Source organism: Sus scrofa, chromosome 11, assembly GCF_054392235.1.
Source record: "Sus scrofa isolate SSC_HxYL_T2T_F1_AM1 chromosome 11, Sscrofa_HxYL_maternal_Yorkshire_Landrace_v2.0, whole genome shotgun sequence".
In the NCBI taxonomy this organism is placed as follows: Eukaryota; Metazoa; Chordata; class Mammalia; order Artiodactyla; family Suidae; genus Sus; species Sus scrofa.
Window position 1 is genome coordinate 49,155,984 of NC_139393.1, and position 25,695 is coordinate 49,181,678.

Sequence of the window (25,695 nt, forward strand, 5' to 3'; positions counted from 1 at the left end):
AAATCAGGGATGAAAACATTGACTATGTATTTTTACACCTGGGCATGATATTTCATGAAATATTTACAGTTATTGGAAGAGGTAAAAAAAAAAAACTGAAAGATTTTGAATATAGGAAAACACTGAGCTACAGTCTCAACTTTAGTGAACATCTGCAAGTATAAGAGAGGCAATAAAGAACAAAAACCAAGGAAGACCAAGACTTAGAGAGAAATGTATAGCATATCATATACCACTTGAAGAGAAAGAAGAAAAGTGTAAAACAGAGGAGGTTTGCAATACCAAATATAGCAGAAAGATTAAGGAAAGAAATAATTTGAGCAATTTAATTTGGATAATAAACTTGCCATGTGCCCTCAGGAACACTGGGATGATCTACACTGGGTGGTTTTAAAAAATGCTTTATGAATAAATGGAGACAACTGGCATATGAGAAATTTGGAAATATCCTTTGATACTTATGTTCTTTTCTGACAAATATGATTTGGTTAATATTTGTCAACAATTATAAAATTTTACTATATGCCAATACATAATATAAAAACTATATATCTATCAATCATCTTTTCAAGTTGCTAGGTTGTTGAATTATTATATAGAAGAAACAATATTTGGAAAAGAAAATGCTCAATAAATCTAACTAAAAATGATTCCTTTCTATTTTAGTACCTTTAGAATTAAAAAAAAACACAAATAGCAATCAATTTGATATTTAACAGAGATTCCTTAGTTGAATTTAACCAAATAAAAGAAAAAGGATAAATTACTAACTATGAGCAGGTAAAGGCCAACAAGTCATCAGAATTTCAGTGGAATGTGTTTTGTACCAAAAAATCTAGTTTCAGCTTCAGATAAGCTCATGCTAAATAACTGTTAGCACAGTGTATGTGTATAAAAGCTGAGAATAACCTTGGGACTGTAGCAGAAATAACCACAGAGGAACTTAGGCTAATCTACAAGCTTAAACACTATCTGCTTAGTGTGCTACCATCCTTGATTAACTCACTTACTACTCTTTCTGTCAATTACGTGGTCATCAGAAACAATCCATTCATTGGTTTGAAGTTATTTAAATGTGAGATGTAAGTTTTGAATTAATGAGAGACTCACCAAGTAGCCACAAATAGAACCTAAAGTGGATATTAATAAATACACTGATTATTAATGTTCAGTGTTATACTAGGAGCCATTGAGTATAAGTAATGAGAGTTTCTATGTATAAGCTGTACAAAATCTGACTGAACAAAAAAGGCATTTTTAGTACAAACAAGCAGAAAACAAATAAGAACATATGAAGTTTCCTTTTATCTAACAGAGGCTATTGATTCAACTTTTAAGGACCACATTCTCAAAGAAAGAGAGTTACAGTAGAGCAATATTTTGGCTTCTTTTAAAAACAAATGAACAAATGTACCTGTATATCTATGGAAAATATAGCACAAAATTTTAGTAGAGTGAAAAATGAATAAACGTAATGGAATGTTTATAGATTCAGACATCCAAAGTTATGGGTATAAGTACTGGCTATAACTCCTTCAAGATTTATTCACATGAAGAAAATTTCATGAATTTTAATTCTTCATACACAAAATATGGATAATGCCTTTTTTACATTCCTCAAAGCATTATATGTGATAAAGTCTGTGAAAATATTTCATACATATTTAAATCATATGACATTATTTAAAATTATTGTTCAGGTTTCACTCATTTTAAAAAGGATCTAGGACAAGATATATAATATAAAACATTCATTTTATCAGATCTATAAAATATATTAATAATTCCTATATGATTGGATAATTGGGTAAATTTTTCAGAATTACATTGTTTGAAAAAAAATAACTAGTAGAATTCTTAATTGAAAATAAGTTAATGAAATTTAACAAAGTATAGCCCAGATTTTCTTCTATGGTATTCATGGGGGAGGTAGTTTATAAATTCTAGTCAGTTTCTTATGTCTTGTGGTAATCTCATCCATATGGAGAGTTCTGATTCCAATACAGAGAGAATACTGAACTTCTAGTTACCCGGGGAGAGAAGATATGTCGCTTAATAGCACCTCTAAACGATTTCAGGAAGGTCTTTAATAATACAGGCCATTAAATATTGTTCTATGTGCTAGTCTCTAAATATTTGATTGTACCTTACCAAATAAATGAAATCATGTCATGGCCCAAGACAGAATGAACTGATTTTAAGTTTTTGTGTCCAGATTACCTTCCAGTGAAGTTTTAGTTTCGCCACTTCATTCTCTATGTACTCATGATTTTGCTTTTAAATTCTTATAGATGAATGATTTTTATATCTCTCTACATCTTGCTAATGTCTCAATTTATCTGTTGACATAATTTTATCAGCTTGAATACGTTTCAATCATTTTCTCCTAATATCTACTCAGCATTTTATAAAGAAGCTTATGATTTCCTATTTTGTCAAAATAGCCCCTTATCTTGCCCTAAAAGAGAAGATAAAGAAGAGAGAAAATAATTTAATATAATAAGGGATGAATATTTTTTTTATTTTGTTGTACAAACTATTACATATTTCATTCAGAGGAAGGGGCTTTTGGTTAAGAGGAAATTTTCCTCTATCCATCTAGGTTCTTCTGTTTGGTCTAAGAATTAAATTGACTTGAGGTTAATAGGAGAAAATCAAACAAAAGTTTAATAATATATGTACATGGGAGAGATCCAGGAAAATTGGCTCTTCAGAATGCCTGAAGCCCTCACCTTAAAAACCCTCTTCAGATAAAGACAGAAGAGGATGTCTGAGGTAGTCCTTTGGGACTTCAAAGAGGAAGAAAGAAATTCGCATGGAGATGGAAAAGCAAATGTTTGATAAATAAATGTTTTCTGGACTATACAGAGGCTGTGGGGCTCAGAGAGGAATTTTAACAAGCAGACTTTGTTAGGTTCCTCCCTGTCCACACCACTAGTTCATTCTAGTTGTCTACAGTCATAGCTCCCCTCCCAGACACATCCTCTATCTACAGTCTTCATGCAGTTAGCAGGCAGGTCAAAAATTCTTCCTGAGTCTTTGAGGCCTTAAAAATAATCAGCTACATCATGTTCTAACTCAAGAAATTGGACATAGTTCTCTGTGCTGTACAGTAGGACCTCATTGCTTATCCATTCTAAATTTAATAGTTTGCATCTATCAATCCACATATATATGACTGGATCACATTGATGTACAGCAGGAATTGAAGGAAAATTATAAATCAACTATACCTTTAATAAAAAAATTAAAAAATAATCAACCTACACCAATCCTCATGGCAAAGAGATGCATTTTGAGATGGCAAATTTTGCTCTTCTACAGGCCATACATACTTAATCTTGTAATAAGATAATAAATAGTTCTAGGTAACTTGGTAAAGAAATAAATTATATACAAGTTATAATTGATTAGAGGGGAAAACTGAGATAGAGGGAATTTGGTACTCATATATGAATTTTGTAATATTTTATATATAATATATACAATATAAATTAGTGTTTTCACACACAAAAAAGGGAAACCAGATATGAGAAAATAGTAGACTCAAGAGAGAAGTCTTGAATTTGGAATTAAAAGTTTCCATTTTACCAACATGCTCTGGGATCTTTTAGGTGGTAGAGCATGTATTTAACGCCTACACTTAGGATAGTCAAGAAATCCTTTAAGGTCCTTTCATTAAAATGTAGATTTTCACAAACGAGGTATTTTTTTAAGTTACTATTTTGCCAGTAACATTGATTAAGTTTTTGTTGTTAAATGTTTCCTATGACTTTCAGATTATCACAACTCACTAGGTATAAACATAAATTCCATAAAAAGTGAAATTTTTATACTTGGTTTTAGGACATAAATGGTATCCTCCCCAAATGTATATTTCAAACTATTAGTCCCCAAAGTGATCACAGTTGAAAACAGGGCTTTTAAGATAATTAAGGTTAAATGAGGTCATAAGGATGGGGCCCTAGCCAGATAGGACTGGTGTCCATGTGTACATATAAGAAGGGGAAGATAACCAGAGCACCTGCACCCCCCACCTCAACATTTCTCTGTCTCTACAGAGGAAAGGCTAGGTCTGCAAGCCAGTAAGAGGGCTCTCATGAACTAAATTTTCTGTTATCTATGTTTGGCCTCTAGAAGAGTGACGAAATAAATTTTTCATTATTTAAGCCACATAGTCTACAGCAGTTTTTTTTAATAGCAGACCAAGCCAACTGATATATTTGGTTAATGACAATATAAGCAAAAGATTGTCATATTTCATTTGTTTTACTCTGCCTGTATTTGTGTATTGTCAGCTACCTTTAAAGATTATTTCCAGCTTTGCAATTTAATTGATAAAATCTTTTATTCTCTTCTTATGAAATTTCTTAAGGACCTGCCATTAGGTACATGGTGTTTCTCTATCTCCGTGTGGATCTCTTTTGTTTTTGGACCTGGTTGTGCCACAGCATGTGAAGTTCTGTGGCCAGAAATCAAACCCACATCACAACAGTGACCCCAGCCACAGCAGTGACAACAACTGACCCTTAACCCTATGAGTCATCAGGGAAATCCAGGTACAATGTATTTCTTGTTAACTGGTCTTATGCAGTTGGGTGACAATTTTATTCATACTGTTCTTTTAAATTATGTTTTCTTTTGCTGTCATATAATCTAATTAATCCTCAGAAAAACTGAAAGAATGAGACATTTAATAATTTTATTTTAATTAAAGAAAAAAAATTAGAAAAAATCCTAATCCAAGGCTCAACCCGGAATGTAAACAGAAGGATAGAAAACTATAATATGAAGCTTTCTGTGTTCCAGGGAATTAGGGAAGAACAGAGTACTGAAAGAAGGATAGACAGATGCAAGCAAAATGTTAAGTGATGAAAATATATTTCATTTACATTTACCTCTCAATTTTCTCTGTGGGGAGAATTTGGGGTTGAATGAATCCTGGAAACAAAGTTAATGTAAAAGCCCTAAGAGTTGAGAAATTTCGCATTTTTCCTCTTGGTAAAAAAATGACCCCAACTTTCAAGACTGATTTTATATTTGAAATTATAATGTTTTTCACATTTACTGATCCCTAAATAAAATAGTATTTATTATTGTGGATGTACTGGATAAATGAATTATCTGAGTTTGTTTCAGATGTCATTCTGACAATGCAAATGAATACCCACATTCGGTATCTATTGAAGGATGCAAACATTGACATTCATGTATTCTTACATTAGAACAGCCTTTCCACGATCATTCCTCTCAGGAAATTTTTATTTAATATTTTGCATGTGCCTCAACTTAATAGTCAAAACAACTTAATGAACAATAAATACAGTTATGTCTGCTTACATTTGTTTCAGTAAAAGGGCAGAGTCATGAAACCCTCAAGTATCGTTTTGAGTCAATGTTATTTTTTTAAATCACTCTGATTTCTGAAACAATGGTACTATTTTTATGACATTTTTCTGTTACTCTGAGGACTTTACACATATGAAGAACATGTTCTTGTTAAGTATGTGAAATCCGTCATGGTCACAGCAAAGAGATAATGGCTTCATTTCTATTCTTCCCTGAAGAATCATAGAAACTGATATTCTGTGCTATTAAAGTACTCGTCTGACAAAATACACTAAAATGTTAGATTAATAAGGAAAATATTAAACATTCTTTTCATATATAAGTATATACATATATTTGTATATGGATCGGTTTATATATTTTTACATAAATGTATACATATATGTATACACAAAAATAAAAAAAACCCGAAATTCCTGTAATATATATATATATAATTTTTCTTTTCAGGGCCACACCCATGGCATATGGAGGTTCCCAGACTAGGGATTGAATCAGAGGTGTAGCTGCCAGCCTACACCACAGCCACAGCAACACCAGATCCAAGCCACGTCTGTGATCTATACCACAGCTCAGAGCAATGCCAGATTCTTAACCCACTGAGCAAGGCCAGGTATTGAACCTGCATTCTCATGGATTCTAGTCAGATTCATTAACCACTGAGCCATGATGGGAAATCCTTTTTTTTTTTTAATTCCTGCAAAATATATTAAAATAATGTAATTTCATATGAAAAATTTTAATTTCAGCATTCATCATGGTAAATAATGTCAGACTTCACTTGTGTTTTGTATGTTTTCCAACATTTTAACAGAGCATTACCTAGAAATTTGAGTTTAATTTTTCAGTTACATGGTTCAAGAAAAATGTCACACCCAGAAGATAAAAGACTACTAAAATTCCGTGTATTATGTCTAAAATTTGGATTTAAAGACATGATAAACACAATTTTTGAAAATCCCTAACACTGCAAGAGACAGTTATTAGGTACCTAATGTGTGTCAGATATTGAACTTAAGATCTTAAGGAACTTACAATAGATTAGGATACATAAACACATAATTCTAAATAATCTAAATAAAATATTATCAGTGCAACGGAATGAAGTTAGAACAGGGTGTTATAACTACACTGAGAGGTTCACCCATCTCTGCAAATGAGTAGATATGGTCAGGGATGTGTCACATAGGAAAGTCAATCCCAAGTTGGTGAAGCAGGTAGCTAATCAAACATGTTTGGGTCTAAATATGAGGTTCAGGGTATGGACTTAAGGGTGTGAAGTCTTGTCATGTGCTAAACCAGAAAAGAATTTTTTAAAAATCTCTTCCTTTCTACAAGTAGATTAATAACTTCAGGAAAGAAGAAAACAAAGAATGATGTACGTAATGCTAAGGATATGGTATGCTATGTATATATCTGATTGCGTGTTCTAAAGCCCTTGAACATAATGATTAAATTTGTGTTTTATAAAATTCACTCGAAAGCATTGTGTAGAACAGATACATGTAGGGAAAGATGGCCCAGGAGTTAGGCAATTAACACAGGGTCCTTTGCAAAAAAGAATAAAGCCTAATCTAAAAGCAATGATCATACATGAGGAAAGAGGAGATTGAGAAATTTGTAAAGTATATTTACAAAAATTCCCAAAGCCTGGGGACACATGGAGTAAGAAGGCCATAGATGTCGAGAAGGGATTTATTTAAAAAGAAAACACTTTTCAATGCTTTATTTTTGGACATGGGATCAGGACATGGGATTCTATTCCACTCTCCTAAAAAAGTTGACCAATCAGATGAAATAGACATTTACCATTTAAATGGGTCTTATATTTCAGACATAGCTTATTTATTTGATCAACTATATATATACATACCTATATATTTAGGATTCACCCATACATTATATATTTTTATATATGTGTACATATATATACACACACATACAGGATATGCTAATATATATTATATATACACATATATATTTAGGATATACTGAGAATGATGAGCATTAGCATGAATGTATACTAGCATGAAGTAAAATCTAATGGCCTAATGGTCAGGATCTGGTTATATCTTTTATTTTTATAATAGATGAATATTATGAGTTACTACTCCCTGGAACCAAATTTCAGGTGTTCCTTGTGATTAAATATTCATCATTTCCTAAATTCTTTCCATATATTTGCCATTTCTTATTCTTAGTCTCCTTTTGAATAGAGTACAGCACTTAAGCTGAATTTGTAGCAAATTGAGAAGTTGTTTAATGGTTTGGAAAACCCTCACAGCTGACTGAATCGAGAATAACACATTCATTTTTATTTATGACTCTATTTCCAGGTCTTTATAGGTCAGCTTATTGAATTCACTGAATATGCTGCTTTTCCAGTTCAGCAAAGCCAATTTTGCAGGCTACTTTGCGGGAGGTGGACTCATAGAAATGGAAGAAGGCAATTGCTTTAAATACGAACACACCTTAGAATCCTTAATTTAGGATAATTTACTCTAAATGAAAACCCAGTGTTTATTAACCTTTCCCATTAAGAATTCCAAAACTTTAAGAAATAAAACCAGGAGTTCCCGTCGTGGCGCAGTGGTTAACGAATCCGACTAGGAACCATGAGGTTGCGGGTTCGGTCCCTGCCCTTGCTCAGTGGGTTAACGATCCGGCGTTGCCATGAGCTGTGGTGTAGGTTGCAGACACGGCTCGGATCCCGCGTTGCTGTGGCTCTGGCGTAGGCTGGTGGCTACAGCTCCGATTGGACCCCTAGCCTGGGAACCTCCATATGCCGCGGGAGCGGCCCAAGAAATAGCAACAACAACAACAACAACAACAAAAAAAAAGAAATAAAACCACACAGGACAGTGCTTTCCTACTGTGTTCTGTACATCATTCTTTCCATGAGACTTCATTAGTCTTTACTTGAAATAACTGTTCTTTAGAAAAGCCAGGGATTCCATGAGTTAGAATTAAGTGAATTTATTTATTAAGAGATTACTGTGACAATTTGCATTGTGAAATTTTAAAAGGGGGGATATAGCAAGATGAGTTTATAAACTTCTTTTTAACATGAATTTTTTTTTTGGGGGGGTGAGACATACCTTCAAATAGTATTAGTCCAGAGACAAATTGCTGGGAAATGCTAGTCTAGAGTAAATTATTGAAAATGTTTTAGAGAAAATCTTTGCAAAAGAATCGACTGACAAGGGATTAATCTCCAAAATTTATAAACACCTTCTACAGCTCCATACCAAAACAAACAAACAACCCCATCCAAAAATGGGCGGAAGATCTAAACAGACAGTTCTCCAAAAGACATACAGATGGCCAAGAAATACATGAAAAGATGTTCAGTGTCACTCATTATTAGAGAAATGCAAATCAAAACCACGATGAGGTACCACCTTACACCAGCCAGAATGGCCATCATCCAAAAGTCTACAAAGAATAAGTGCTGGAGAGGGTGTGGAGAAAAAGGAACCCTAGTACACTGTTGGTGGGATTGTAAATTGAGGCAACCGCTGTGGAAAGCAGTATGGAGATTCCTCAGAAAACTAAACATAGAACTACCATTTGACCCAGCAATCCCACTCCTGGGCATCTATCCAGAGAAAATCATGAGTCACAAAGATACATGTACTCCAATGTTCATTGCAGCACTATTTACAATAGCCAAGACATGGAAACAACCTAAATGTCCATCAACAGAGGAGTGGATCTAGATGTGGTACATATACACAATGGAATATTACTCAGCTATCAAAGAGAATGAAATACCAGCATTTTTAGCAACATGGATGGACCTAGAAACTATTATGCTAAGTGAAGTCAGCCATACAATGAGACACCAACATCAAATGCTTTCACTGACATGTGGAATCTGAAAAAAGGACAGATGGAACTTCTTTGCAGAACAGATGCTGACTCACAGACATTGAAAAACTTATGGTCTCTGGAGGAGACAGTTTGGGGGGTGGGGGGATGTGCTTGGGCTGTGGGATGGAAATCCTGTGAAATCAGATTGTTATAATACAACTACAGATGTGATAAATTCATTTGAGTAAAAAAAATGAAAAAAATATTTTAGAGACCAACTATAGATATAATAAGAAGGTTTAATAAGAGAAACCACAGCATGTTTTTGTCATTATTTTAGTAATTTTATCATTTTGGCATTAACTTTTCACTTATCCTGTGGGAAATATGGGCTATTTTGGCGTGTGTGTGTGTGTGTGTGTGTGTCTTTTTAGGGTCATACCTTGGCATACGGAGACTCTCAGGCTAGGGATCTAATAGGAGCTATAGCTGCTGGCCTATGCCACAGCCACAGCAGTGTGGGATCTGAGCCGCTTGTGTGACCTACACCACAGCTCATGGCAATGCCGGATCCTTAACCCACTGAGCAAGGCCAGGGATGGAACCCTCATCCTCATGGATACTAGTCAGATTCGTTAACCACTGAGCCACAATGGGAACTCCTATTTTTGGATTTAAAGATCACATATTTTGTCCTTTTACATATGTTTAATGTATATTTACTCTGCCCAAGTATAGAGTAATATATAACTCTAGGCTGCCTACAGTTTTCAAAGAAAAAACAAAGATGTTAACCTGTGGAATTGTAAAGGATTTGAATTTTGCAGGAGTACCACAAATAGGAAAGAATAACCTCAGCAACTCTATTTGTGGACTAAGAATGTTACCTGGTTGTAAGTAAACAAAGGATCTTGCACCCATTAGCCATTACAGCTTCCATAGATGATGAGCCCTGAGGGAACTCAGGGTGGAAACAGAATGCCTATCATCAGACACTGCAGCCATGCCCTAACCCTATACCACCACACCCTCCAATGGTATATCCTGAGGATGAGAAATCACAGGGTACTGGCCCCAGATATCTGGTTCGCATATCAAAGGAATGATTTCAGTTAGCCCAGACTCTTGCATATTTCCACATGTAGAAAAGCACTGAATTCCTTAATCTGCCCTGTCTAGTTCTCTTTAACTAACAGAAATTTTTCAATGCCCCAATTATCTGGTCTTTCTTGCAGAAACTCCTATGACTCTTGGTTTCCCCCTTGACTGTTCTGAGGAGTCTCTCAGAGTGATCTGAGATTCTGTGCCCCAGGCTTAAATCCTTAGTTTTGTGTACTAAATAAGACTTCACTCTCAACTTTTAGGTGTACATTTGCTTGTCAGGAAACCATAATAAAATAATTAAAACTCAGGTGGAAACAAAAAACAAATTATTAGGAATCTTAAAATAGTCTATCAAATCATATTATGTGAAATGTGAAATATTTTAAATATTTTGAAGTAGATAGTCTAGGAGACCAACCTTTTCCTAGTCTAGGGCCGCACCGTGGCATACAGAGGTTCCCAGGCTAGGGGCTGAACTGGAGCTGTAACTGCCAGACTACACCACAGCCCCAGCAATGCAGGATCTGAGCTGAGTCTGCAACCTAACCACAGATCATGACAATGCTGAATCCTTAACCAACTGAGCAACGCCAAGTATTGAACCTGTGTTCTCATGGATACCAGTCTAGATTCGTTTCTGCTGAGCCATGACAGGAAGTCCCCCATAATAAATTTTTTTAGATTTTTGTTCTATAATTCATTTATGTTCAGTGAATAAGGAGCATGCATAACAATTATAAGAAGGCTATTGCTGGGAGCCGAGTTTCAAGAATGGAATCCACCTGATGACAAAGTCCAGGGCACTCTGAAGAAGGGAATTTGCCTGATGACAAAGTCCAGGGCATTCTGTAGAAAGGGCTGCAAAACAACAGGCTTGACAGACCCCCGAAACTAGAGGACATTATGCCTGAGGAAACATACCGTTAAGTTTCTGCTCTTTTGTAAACAATCTGTGCTTTGTTTACTGTACCTAACTCCCTGTCCCTTACCTCAAGAAAGGAATTTGTTAATTTTTACTATCTTTGCCTGCTAAACCTCCAATTTACCTCCGGGAGAATAGCTCCCCACTGTCTACATTCAAATGGGTCTCTGATTTGGCTTCTGTTTTTCACAAGATCTTAGAAAATATTGGTATGCATTATTTAGCTAAAATTGTTTTAAGTTTTTAGTAAGTAAATAAGTAAGTTTTAAGAGTTATAGGTAGTTATTGATAATCATTGATTTATTGAATTAAGTATAGAAATCTATTAATAATAAAGTTAAAAGTAAAATAGTTGTTAGGTTTATAATCAGATGATTGTTCTAGGAAAACAATATATTTGTAACTTTTACAAAGGTCATGTGTGGCTTACATGATTCCTAGTTCCTGCTTGATTGCTCTTTTATGGTGTTCAATTCTATTTTATGCTTTTAGACTGTACTTTACCCAAATCATATGCTTTTTAATCTTAAAAGTTTATCTATGTTTTTTGGAAAATTTTGAGATATTGATCTTCCATTGTTTATGTCAGTTTTAGCCTTTTCCCCTGTATAATTCGCTGTTGTCCACCAATAAATTTGAGACTGCTTGAGCACTACTCGAGAGTGTCTGCGTCTCCATGATTCTTCCTGCACCTGCTGCCCCTCCTCTTCGGGACATCCCCTGACCGCTGGGGCGGGACCCCGGCGGACTATTAGAATTTTAATGATCGAAATTGAAATGCATTTTGAAAAAAACTTTAAATATTTTGCACATAGTATTTTGTTTAATCCCTTTCCCACAAGATTTGAATTTGGATAACTTAAGTCTCAGTTTCTTCACGTGTAAACTAAATATCTAAAACATAAGAATGAGTAGCGAAACATTCAAGGAGATAGCAAGCATTAAGCATTTAGCATTATATCAGCATATTTTACTGCTAAATAAATAAAAATAGACATGACTATTGAAAATGTTAACAAATATAGATATACATAGATGTATATTTTACAAGTACCATCAGTAGTTTAAACATACAATCATGATTATGTTAATTTTCATTAATTCTAAAATAAAATACACTTAAAGACAGTATTTAGTAGAGAAATAAAATATATGGATATATTTATTAATATTATAATAAAAAATGAAAAACTGTAAATAAGAATTATATGATTATAATTTCAAGGAATACATTTTAGATAATTAAATATTACTTAATTGGTCAGGAATATTTTTTTTTCTGTAAATTAGAATAAAACTAGTCTTTGTGGTTTAAATTACCTAGTTTTACACCTGAGATATAACTTGAAAAATTTAGATATTCTGTATCTGTGTTTTCTTTCCTGCTCTGTGTGTCATGATGGCAGTTTATAACTTCAACAAAGGCTAAACACTGAGACATGAGTCAAAAAATTTTGTTGTTGTTGTTTTTTAAAAACTTATTCTCATAGGAGGAAAAAATTCTCATTTGAGAGGATTTCTAAATTTAATTTTACATGTATCCATGAGTTATTAAAATAATAACACTACCTAGGAGTTCCTGTCGTGGCTCAGTGGTTAACGAATCCGACTAGGAACCATGAGGTTGCGGGTTCCATCCCTCGCCTTGCTCAGTGGGTTAAGGATCTGGCATTGCCGTGAGCTGTGGTGTAGGTTGCAGACACGGCTTGGATCCCACATTGCCGTGGCTCTGGCGTAGGCCGGTGGCTACAGCTTAGATTCGACCCCTAGCCTGGGAACCTCCATATGCCGTAGGAGCGGCCTTAGAAAAGGCATAAAGACCAAAACAAACAAACAAACAAACAAACAAACAAAAACACTACCTAAAACACTCTGCTTTAATTTCAGTTTCTACTGGCAAAATAGTAAAGGTTTTGAAAGTCCTTTATGCAATAAATACTGTGAAAGTATAACCGAGCAAGGCCCTATGTGTCCCCATTTCTTGTTTGTAGGAATTGGCCTCATTCAGCCTCCAGGGCCTTCCCTGAGTCCCAAGAGGTGAGTTCAGACATTTGCTGATCAGGGAAGGAAAGTGGATGCAAAGACACTGGAGGAGAATCAAGAAACAATAGTACATCCTTGAGGCAGAATCCTGATTCCCTTACAAGAGATACACATAATGACATAGTCATAATATACACATGAGAAAAATTCTATCTCTTATGCTTCTTCTAGAAATGAATACTTTAACATTGAACAGCTCAGAGTCCTTCCCTGTGGTTTTCTGTGGCTTAATAGCACTCTACACACAGTTACCCATAAACTAGATTAGGTATCCTGAGCACATGGCCTGTGGGTCAAAGATTATCAGAACATGATGTTTTTCAGGAACTTTCCTAGTTTGTTCTCATCTCTGATCAATACACCATTTTCACAAGTACGGTTTTTCTAGGCAATAACCCAGAAGACCACCACCATGATCATGTTGAGACCTCCAGATGCCAGCTTTGATGACTAAGATTCCCCCAAAGAAATAATTCATGTTTGCCACAAACCTGATTCCTATCTGAAAGCCTGTTTTTCTCCTTTTTACTATAAAATTCCTTGCAGTTCTTCCCAGTGGAGGGCACAATCTTTAAGGCATAAGCCTGCTGCGGCTTCCTTTGCCTGGCAAAGTAATAAAAGCTGTTTTTTCTCCTTAGCTCCAAGGTTTGTCTCCATGTTTCTATTAGGCACTGGTGGAGAGAGGCAGAGATTAGGCAACAAAAGTAAGGTACATATACACATCTGAGTGTGGTGTCAAATAACCATTTAAATATTTTCCGTGGAAATTATTAAAAACTTAATTCTAAGCTTATCTATATTAACCTGATGAGGAAGCTAATAGTGGGAAGAAAATATGGGATTAGACATAAATTCAAATTAACAAATGTCAAAAAACAAATCACACTAGTGTTTCATAAATTATTGTTTGGATCAAAATAGAAAAAAGAAAAAAGAAAAAAAAGTAATGCAGCCGCTTAATGAATTCTGCTTGATGGAGTAACAGAAGAATAACAAATATGTATTATATATATTTTTTTTTCCTTATTTTTGGCCATATCCACAGAGTGCAGAATTTCTGGGGCCAGGGATCAAAGCCATGGCACAGCAGGGTCCCCCAAAACCCACTGAGACACAAGAGAACTCCAACTAACAAATATTTCTGATAATAGCCATTTGTGAATTGTTCTGATTAACTTAAATTGATCTAATGGAAAGTGAATAAAGTTCCCTCCAATCAGGAATTAAATTGGAAAATTTGATGAATATGTGGGAGATATTAAACTAACATGTGCATAATTTTCTTAATGGTTATAATATGAAATTGCATGATATTCAACACCAATAGGATAATTTCCCTTTAAATTTTGGATAGGAAAACATTGCTCCAATAACTTTTGAATATTTATGCAAAATGATATAAAAGTATTTTATAACATTAGCAGTGTACTGTTACTTATGAATATTATTAAAGGAACAACTTTTATGTTGGGTAACCAATAGGTGCTTTCCTTTTTATTAGAATGAAAAAGAGTACATGTGCCTAAGTTTTTGGATAGACATCAGTGTTAAATTGCTCTTCTTTAGGGGGTATTTTTTTCCATTTTCAGAATCATTAAAATAATAAGTTTTTATTTTTCTGATACTTTTGGAAATTAAAATCACAGTAGGAGTTGATTCAATACACATGTGATAAAATTCATTTCACTTGGGGTTTCTTCACATAGCTTATAGATTGCTTCCTTTTCTCTTAGGAATATTTTAAATTATAGAAGTTTGCAAAGTAATTTTAAACTTCTGACATTTTAAGTTTTAAATTTTTGTCATTGAAAGTTGTAAATGATGACTATTAGGAAAAAAATGACTACAATTAAGGAATCTGTATTTCGCTAAAGAAACATTTATTTGCTGAAAAAAAAATTTCTCAGGTTGTTGGGTTTTTTTTTGTTTGTATTACTTTATTCTGAGTAAATGAAAAGTTTACTAGAGGTTTGAAATATCGTGCTTTTTTTTCACATGAGGAGGCATATATAACTTTATTCTCTATAAAATAATCTATGTCACAGAATTTTGAGCAGGCATCAATTCTTAGGAAATTAAAACCTATTTTCCATCATACTATCTTATATTCAGAAGGAATATTACCATCTTCTGTTTACCTTAATGTGGAAAGTGAGATTTTTTTTCTTTAAACTTGACATCCATTAATCAAATTTTCATTTTTAAAGTTTTATTGAAGTATAGTTGAATTACAATGTAGTGATAATTTCTTCTGTACAACAAAGTGTGCACATATCCATTCTCTTTCAGATTATTTTCCCACATATATTATCACAGAATATTGGGTAGATTTGTCTATGCAGGTCCCTGTTGGCCAATCGTTCCATATACTTCAGTGTCCATCCCCCAGTCCATCACTTCCCAAGCTCCCAGTCTATCCCTTCCCTTTCCTCCCCCTGCCACCTGTCCCTTTTGGCAATTATAAGTTTTTCTGTCTATGAGTCTGTTTCTGTTCTGAAAATAAGTTCATTTTTATCCTTTTTTTTTTAGATTCCACATATAGTGATATTATATGATATTTGTCTTTCACAGTCTAATTTCACTTAGTATGATAATCTCTAGGTCCTAATGAAACTGAATAAACATTTCATAATCAAACATTGAGTTAAAGGCAGAGCCAAAGTAGGATCCATCACTGCATCTGCTCATCTACCAATACCTGTAAATGAATATTTTAGATTTTCACCTGTAGACATAGATAAATTTCCAATTCTCTTCTATAGTCATTCCATCTCCTTACATAAAATCCCACCTACTCTAGTACATTTAAAGAAAATATTTCAACAATTCTTCCTTCTCTCTTACATCATAAAATTTCCCTCTGTTCTGGGTCACACCTGTAAGTATATAAACATGCTTGTCTCCACTCCCCTGGCTTGGTGTCTATCAATTTATTAACTCTCAGCTCCAAAATCATCCTTTAAGGCTGTTTTGTGAAATTGAATCTGGATACTTTAAATAGTTTTTCTTTGCCAACCAGCACTGCGGTCAGCCTTGTCAATAATGGGCACTGGAGAAACAATGCAGGAGGAAAGAGTTTGCTTCCTGATATGAGGTGCCCACTTGCCAGGTTCCTGCAAGTTCTCCATTGCGTGCCTCCTGTAGTTAGTGCGGGCCAGGACAACTCAGAAACTTCCTCCAAAAAACTCCTCAGGTAATTCTGCAGTAGGATCTCTCTTTTGGGGTATATACAGGAAAGATTTCTACTAAGTTCTAGAGAACAGGTTTATAGCAATTTCCGCCATTGCTATACCCCAGTGTCTTCTCTGCCATCCAGGGTTCCGTGACTGTTCCCTCTTCAAGGAGCTCTGGCTCTCAGCTCTTGGGGTTGGTATTAGCCTTAGAGGTAGTAGTCACTCCTTGTATACACTATTTCTGTATTATTTAGAGTTCTCTTACCTTCTTACTTTTCAAATCTTCCTTAACTCAAAATCTTTGATTCTTTATTTAAATTTTACATGTTGATATTTTAATGTCTCTTCTCCTCAGTGGACCCAGGCTGATAAACCTAGCCATGTTTAGACTAATGTTTCTGTTCAGTTTTGCAAATTTAATGATTCTATACTTTTACTCTTTTACATTCTAGTTTTCCTATGTTTGCTTAGCTCTATTCCACAGAAAATCATCTTGTAGAAGTCATCAATGGACTTCATTTTGTTAAATTTAAAAATATGAGGATTTCCCGTCGTGATGCAGTGGTTAACGAATCCGACTAGGAACCATGAGGTTGCGGGTTCAATCCCTGCCCTTGCTCAGTAGGTTAATGATCCGGCGTTGCCGTGAGCTGTGGTGTAGGTTGCAGAGGCGGCTCGGATCCCGCGTTGCTGTGGCTGTGGTGTAGGCCGGTGGCTACAGCTCTGATTCGACCCCTAGTCTGGGAACCTCTATATGCTGCGGGAGTGGCCCAAGAAATAGCAAAAAGACCAAAATAAATAAATAAATAAATAAAATAAAAATATATTATTATTGGGCATCAGTCTATTTGACTTCTCATCAGTATCCTCACTCCTTTGTGATGATTTATTCCCTGAAATGCAAGGATGTTATGCGCCCTTGGTTTTTATTCAATTTGAATAGTTTAGCCATTTTGGTCACAAGGTTTTTTCTTCTTTTTATTTTGAACACAGTAAAGTTTCAATGTCCTAGAACATCATTTTTAGTCCTCTCCCCTTACTTATCCATACTCACTTCTTTGCTGAGAACACCTCACCTCATGTCTTCAAATTATATCTATATGCCAGTAATTTCTTAGTTTATATCTCCTGGGTGTAACTCCACAACTCCTGAATGATGCATTTGATGCTGACACAACATTTTCCACTTAGAGGCCTCATAGAAATATTAAAAGTACATCCTTCTTCATTGAGGCTCATGCCAGAAACCTCTGGAATCTCTGATTCCTCTCTCACATTTCCCCATCTCACCAGCTCTACTTTAAAATATATCTAGAATGAAAACACTTGTTGCTACCTTTATTGTTACTACCTTATTACCCTCACATGACCCCTTCAAAAAACTCTCACCTCTAAATTGCTATCACCTACTAACCGATTTCCACTTTCTATACTTGTTTTCCTCCAATATGTTTTCAACACAGCAACAAGAGAGAGTGCATTGAACTGTGTATGTTAGATCAAACTCTCTTCTACTTGAATCTCTGCAGTGGTTTCTATTACATTCCAAGGAAATCCCAAAGTTCTTTGAATGGTTTCACAGACATTTAATGATTTGCTTTCTCACTCTCTGAATTCTAGCAACTCACCCCTTGCATCACTCTGCTTCAGCCCAAAGACCGCCTTATTCTTCCTCAAAGGGTAACAAGCAAAAATATTTTATAAAGGTAGTAATGTGGACAAGAAGATGTAGAAGTATATGTATTTTGTGTATACCTAAAAAAAATCACTTATGAAAATAAAAGAATAATCTCATAATTGGATCAATGTACATTTTCTCTTCTAAGGTTTCAGTGTTGAGATTTGCAAAGAGATTGAGTATTCTTAAGTCTAAATTTAATCTCTAGATTTCATCTGTATAAACTCTACTTACTAAAATATTAAAGTGTCTTTAAGAGTTCACTCATATTTCCCTAGGTCCTAAGTTAAAATCACTGGAAAACTTTTAAAGATTTAAATGGCATTTCCTTTATTACAAATGTTTCACAATTTTTTTAGCCCTCTTACAAATTAATATATCCTATTTTAGTTATATTATTCTTAAATAAAATAGGTATGAACAAAATATGAAATTCTCTTTTCAATGTCTAAATGAGAAAACTAATTGTTTCTACACTGCGTGGCCTCTTGGTAAATGCTACATATATTATTTAATATGTAAAAAAATACTTATGAACTAGGTTATTATTTAAGTTCAGTTTTCCTTTCTTCATGGAATGGACTTCTGTTTTCTGATTTATTATGCTAGCAATGAAAATTAAAGCGATTTTTCTTATAGCCATTTTGTTTTTAAATATACCACTGACTGATGTATTAGTATGATTTTGATAAATGTATTTCATCAATGTCTCTAAGAGAACAAAAAGGTGAAAGGTTTTATCCTACTCAATATTGGCCTCCCATTGTCCGTCCAACAATGGCTTTTTAGTTAAATCTGCATTAGTGTCTTCTGATCCCTTTTTATGTCACTGTTCCTGCTACCCACTGTTAGCTCCAAAGTAATGCACAAATGCAGAGCTTTTTCTTGTATTTCAGACAAATCACATATTAACAGAGAGTTAGAATAGATGAAGCTAAAATTCTTAAGACCTGTCATAAACTTTCCAATTGCTAATTCAGCACTTATCGAGTATCAGCTAAGCCAGGAACTTGGTGAACAAGAACTTTAAATCTGATTTTCTGAAAAATTTATTTCATATGGAAAGAAATGAAAACATCTACAACTATGCAAGAAAATAATTGACAAAAGTGCCAAGAAGAGCACATACTTTAGTTGAGATGTATTTAATAAGAAAGAGTCAGTTATGCTGTGATGGGGTGATACTTTCTAGGCAGTGAAGGACCAGAAAAGGGGTGTAATGAACAGTTCTACCCAGCAGGTAGGAATGTATTATCACCAGTGTTGTTTAGAATTACCAAGGTATAGTCATAATAAAAATGTTTAGTTTTGGAGTTCCCGTCGTGGCGCAGTGGTTAGCGAATCCAACTAGGAACCATGAGGCTGAGGGTTCGGTCCCTGGCCTTGCTCAGTGGGTTAAAGATCCGGCGTTGCTGTGAGCTGTGGTGTAGGTCACAGATGCGGCTCGGATCCCAAGTTGCTGTGGCTGTGGTGTAGGCTGGTGGCTACAGCTCTGATTCGACCCCTAGCCTGGGAACCTCCATATGCTGCGGGAGCGGCCCTAGAAAAGGCAAAAAGACAAAAAAAAAAAAAGTTTAGTTTTATTGTTGTCTTTAATTATCTGTAGATTATGCCTCCCCCTTTATTGCTTACCCCTGAGAAAACTGTTTGTATAGCCACCCCTCTCTTTTCTTGGCTGCCACAACTTCTAGTGATATAAACATACTATAGAAGAAATAAATTTGACTTGCTGAAGAAACAGAAAGAATATCAGTGTACTGGTAGGGTCTTGAGAATTGGTAGGACATGAGGTCAGAAGAGTAGTCATGGAACAGTTGATGTAGGGCTTTGCAGAACAGGGATGTCAGAATTTTATTATAAGTGTATAAATCTTAAGTTTGAGATGAATTGATTCATCATGTAAAAATTCCATCTGGCAGCTAAATAGAAATTCAGGTAGCAGTTAAGCATAAAGGATGGAATAATGAATAGCAGGGTGTTTCAAAAGTGCAGAAGAAGGATGCAGATGGCTTGTTTTAGAATGTGGCTGTAGAGGTGTAAAGATTAAAAAAAAAAGATTCAGGATATGATTTGGAGTGCAGTCAAAAGGACTTCCTAAGGAAATGAATGTTAATTACAATGCAAAGTAGAGAATTAAAAATAATTCTAAAATTTAGGCCTGAACAGCTAAATGGTTGGAGTGATGTTTATTAAGAATGGGGCAGGAGTGGGGAGTCTAGGGATTTTGAAATCTTCCATTTTGGACAGGTGAAGGTTTTAATAGCTATTGGATATCTAACTGGAGATGTCAAGTATTTACCTGGGTTTTTTAATCTATCTTTCATGTAAAATTTAGAACTAAATATAAACATTCAGAGTTTTTAACTGACTCCGGATTGTATTTAAAGTAATGGAAGTAAATGTTATTCTTGATGCAAAAAATAAGGTGTCCTGGGTTATTGCAACATCAAAGAATAGAAAGAATTATCAATTATCACTGAATAAGGGTGGCCAGATTGATTGTGCTAAGTAAAGATGAGAACAAGCCAGGTGGGGGGAAAATGACAGCATGGATGTTTTGAGTGATGTTGATTAGTTCGAAGAACTGCTACAGTGAATTGAAGAAACTTAGTAACTATAAAATTTAGTAACTGTAAATGATAACTATATATTAAGTTATTAGTAATTAAATTTAGTAACTATCATTTAGTAACTATAAATGATAGTAACTATAAATGATCCTCCTAAAGATGACATGCACAGACTCATATATACAGGTTATGACTATTCCCTTTTGTCAAGTAAAGAAAGTGGAGAAGCTGAACTTAATCTGATAGTCTTTATTTTTGCTATAGTATACGAAGTATTTCTGCCTCATCAAGGGATGATCACACTGCTTCTGGTTTTTACACCATTTTTCCTCATACTGAAATTTCCCTACTTTAATAACTCCCATAGTTTCTAGTCTGAATTTTACTTAATATTGGATCATTTCAAATAACTTACAAAGTTGCACTGCAACTTCAGTAAAGATTTAGTAACTATAAAACAATGATAACTACACATTTTGTTGGAAAAGGAACAGGGAATTGGAGTGGTTGGCAAAAGGAATCTGGAAAGTTTTGCTTTGTTTTAATATGTCTGAAGCAGTGCATCTTTATAAATTATTTGAAATGATCCAGTATAAAGTAAAATTCAGAGTAGAAAAGATGGGGGTTACTGGAGTAGGGAAATTTCAGTATGAGGAAAGATGGTGTAAACACCAGAAGCAGTGTGATCATTCCTTGATGAAAGCAGAAATACTTCACATAATGTAGCAAAAATAAAGACTGTCAAAATAAGTTCCAGCTTCTCCACTTTCTTTACTTGAAAAAAGGGAGTAACCATAACCTGTATATATGAGTCTGTGCATGTTATCTTTTACATTAATAACATTTTGACTTAAAAAAATTGAAATAAAATGATTTTGTATAGTCTTAAGTTTGTAACTTGAACTGTGAATGTCACAGTAGATTAAATGATCATGACTCTAAATAGAACTTATAGATAAATCTATACAATATTAGAAGTATATATTGTCTGCGTATTTCTGTTTTAAAGACACTGTTTTCTCTTTTGAAGAAGAATAACACTATCCTCTAGTTTTTTTTTAAAAAAACTCTTACAGCCTGGTAGAATCATTAATTAATAAAAGAGCAAGCAAATCAGAGAGAGAGAGAGAGAGAGAAAAGAAAAAGAAAAATAACAAAGACCTGTAATGGATTGTATTGAAGTGTTTGATTAATTCTTTTTGCCTTACTCATTTGTAAGAGTTAAGAGTTTCTCCTTTGTTAAGATAAGATATATAATACACTCAACAGTGAATGTTACACTGACAAACTTAGGAAAGTATTGGATTTGTCAAGGAGTAATTTACCTACACTTGCTTTGAGAAAGTAAGATCAAATAAAACATATAAATTACTCAGGAGAGTAATGTACTGTGTATATCTTATGCTGTGATTTATGAATGCTTTCTTTCTATTGATTTGCTCTTTGTCACTTTGCTTGCTTTTCTTTACGTTTTTTAGTTGTGGCTATAATTTTTATAGACAACAGAGTTTTTACGTCTCTGGTATCTGATCAATTGTCACATTTCCAAAGTGGTAAACGGTCGAAGACATTTCCTGTCCCATATTGCTATAACTGCCATAAAGAATCTTTTGGAATAAATTTATTACAGCTTTGCATAGAAATAATTAATCCTTATAAGACAAAGATAGCATCTGTCTCCTTAAATTAAACTCTCCAATCTCCTTGTTATTTTGTTTTTGTTATTATTTGATCAAGCCATATTCCTCTAAACTGAGGCAATATCTTATTATAAATTGCAATGTTTTTCCTTTCTTATTTTGCTACAGAAAACAAATGTTTATACAAATAAATACACACCATTTATTTATCTTAAGAGTAAGTAGGTATACTTGTTACAAAATTGTGAGAAATGGTTCTCCTTGTGGACTCAAAAGAGATAAATGTCAGTTCCAAGATGTGAATGAAAGTTTACTGATATATCTCCAACATTTCAAATAATTTTAGATCTGTGATAAAACTGAATTTCCTTGAAGACTTTTGGCTTGATCATACATGGAAGTGTGTTTCCTTGATTTTTTGAGAGCAGTATTTTTCTACTTTCTATATCACTCATTAGAAAAGAACACTTCAAATTGATATATATGCATACTTTAAAAATATACATATTACAAATAAACATATATGTAAATATTACAAAGCTCCATCTTATGAAGTGAGTTAAAAACCAGTGGAAACAATAGTTACAGAATGTTAAAACATTTATTGCGTAGCAACATGTTCCTGTTTTTTTTTTTTTGTTTTGTCTTTTGTCTTTTTAGGGCCACACCCATGGCATATGGAGGTTCCCAGGCTAGGGGTCTAATCAGAGCTGTTGCTGCTGACCTACGCCAGAGCCACAGCAACACCAGATCCGAGCCACTTCTGTGAACTACACCACAGCTCATGGCACTGCCAGATCCTTAACCCACTGAGTGAGGCCAGGGATCAAACCCACAACCTCATGGTTCTTAGTCAGATTCGTTTCCGCAGCTGCATGATGGGAACTCCGCAACATGTTCTTTTATTGCAACTTTTAAAAAAGAAATATAGAAAAATAAGTAAATCAAACTGAGTGGCCTCCTTATAATACATATATTTATATACATAACCACTCATTCTCCAAAAAGACATTTCCATTTTTTCCAGTTCTGTTGAAATTGTAAAATATCTGGTTATCCAAGAAGAACATGAAAACTGTTATGCAAAATCCTGTTCCTTACTTATTTAAAAAGATAATAGAAGTCATTCACCATTTCTTAGACTATATCTCAATTATGTATTTCTTCAATTTTTGCTTTTTCCTCTGGTCTTTTCTATAGCAAAGTCAATTGAATTTATTTCAGAACATATTTCAATAGAGGATAAAATAGGTCTCCGTTGCCTCCGAAGTTTTTAGATTTTTTTTTTTAGGACCACACCTGTGGCATAAGGAAGTTCCCAGGCTAGGGGTTGCATAGGAGCTTCAGCTGTGGTCTACACCACAGCCATACAGTACCAGATTTAAGCGACCTCTGTGATCCGTGCCACAATGCAGCAGTGCTGGATCCTTAATCCACTGAGTGAGGCCAGGGATTAAACCTGCATCTGCACAGAGACTATGTCAGGCTTTTAACCCGCTAAGCCACAATGGGAACTCCTCTGAGATTTTTTTTTTTTTTTTAAGTCTTTTCTTCTTTTTTGAAAATAATTTTGTCTACTACTATTCTTGACCAAATTCCATGTCCTGTACAAAAATTTACATCTTCATTTTGTTTTTCTATACCAAATTAACATTATTTATACTTCATAGCATATGTTAATTTTGGCATAATAAAAAATATGATTATAAGAGCAGACTGTTACTGTAATCTACATTTATTCTTGAGTCTAATCAACTTTTTTTTTTCTTTTTAGGGCCGCACCTGCAGCATATGGATGTTCCCAGGCTAGGGGTCTAATCAGAGCTACAGCTGCTGGCCTGTACCACAGCCACAGAAACCCCAGATCCGAGCTGCATCTGCAACCCACCCCACAACTCACGGCAATGACAGATCCTTAACCCACTGAGTGAGGCCAGGGATCAAACTTGCATCCTCATGGTTCCTGGTTGGATTCCTTTCCACTGCACCATGATGGGAACGTCTAATCAACCTTTAAAGACATTTTCTTTGTTGAATAAAATTTCTGTCACTGTCTTTATTTTTACTTATTTTCACTGCAGTTGTTTTTTGTGCATTCACTAAATAGAAACTGCTAGCTGTGTAAAAACTTGTAGGTTATTCAGTTTAACATTATCCTAGAAGCATATATATTTTCTCTCTCTCTCTCTCTTTTTTTTTTTTTGTTTTTTTGTTTTAACCATCTCTAAATCTTCTTTGCCTTTCCATTCTTGCCTTGGTCAATTATTTGTTATGCTGTTCTTGACAATACTATAAACAGCTCATACCTAGTCTTCCAATATTGTTCTGTCATTCACCTGAACCTATCATTTACATGTATAGAAATTATCTTACAAAAACACAAGCCAAATTCTTCTCTCAGGTCTCCTTCAAAAGTTAGTCCAAGGGCTATTTCAAAATAAACTCCTACTATACTAGGAAAATGTAGGCTCTTCTTCCTTTAAAAATTTTGCTAGTATTTTAAGATATAATTTGTTGTGCTGTTATATGACAATTAAATATCATGTAATTATATATTATAATATGTAATTTTGTAATAATATATGCAATATATTATATAACTACATATGTAATATAATAAGACATATATACATACAGATCACTTGAAGGTTAAAAAAATCCATGCATTAAGCACTGTCAGAAATAAAACTCATATTTAATGGTTTCATAATCAAGGAAAAAATGGTTTCTGATCACCATATGCTTTTCTTAAGGATCTTAAGATGCTTAGCAGCTTTGAAAGTTCATGTAAAAGGCTGGAAAATACTAGATTCAATTAAACTTTTTAAAACTCTTGTGTACATGAGGTAAATAGGAATCAGATGCAGAAATAGATACTGCACTTATTTCCTTTCAGTGGGAGAAGAAACACTTTCATATCAGACACAACTAGATAGAGTAACCTGAGTTCAACAACTTATAGAAAGATGATTGTCATGCTAATTCCCAATTTATTCATTTATCAAATGATAGAAATAACATTTCCTATATAGGGATAATATAAAAATTAAATGAGATAAAATATATCATGTCCAGGGACTCTTTCTCAGCTTTTATTTTAATAGGAATGTACACAATTGTTTTATTTCGGACATTTTAATGATCTCCTACAGATAACAAATAAAGAAACAACATTCACTCATGGTAGAAATGTCTGTGTATTTTCATATCTGGCCAGCCCAGATTTGCAGGAAAACTAGATTTTTCACTAGTCCTATGAGCTTTGAAAAAAATAACCTAATGTCTTTGAACCTGTCTGTTTACCTCTCTGTACAATATAACTAATAACCACTATCTTGCAGCTGTGTTTTTTAAGATTAGAAATATTGTATGAGAAGTGCTTTCTAATGACATGAAACTCATT

The 25,695-nt window shown here is 34.2% G+C and overlaps 1 protein-coding gene across 13 annotated transcripts in view; it reads right to left on the reverse strand.

Moving 5' to 3' along the window:
- Positions 1-25,695, reverse strand: part of KLHL1 (kelch like family member 1) — a 386,276-nt gene that overhangs the window by 111,231 nt on the left and 249,350 nt on the right. For 8 of the 13 annotated variants that reach the window (XM_021065654.2, XM_084982467.1, XM_084982474.1 and 5 more), the window contains one exon: positions 13,723-13,902. The exons of 4 other annotated variants lie outside the window; for them this stretch is intronic. In XM_021065654.2, coding sequence (XP_020921313.1) covers positions 13,723-13,902 — 180 coding nt within the window. Of the gene's footprint in view, positions 1-13,722; positions 13,903-23,570; positions 24,099-25,695 lie in introns of those variants that run through there. One more of the 13 variants, XR_014820062.1, reaches the window with a different exon arrangement.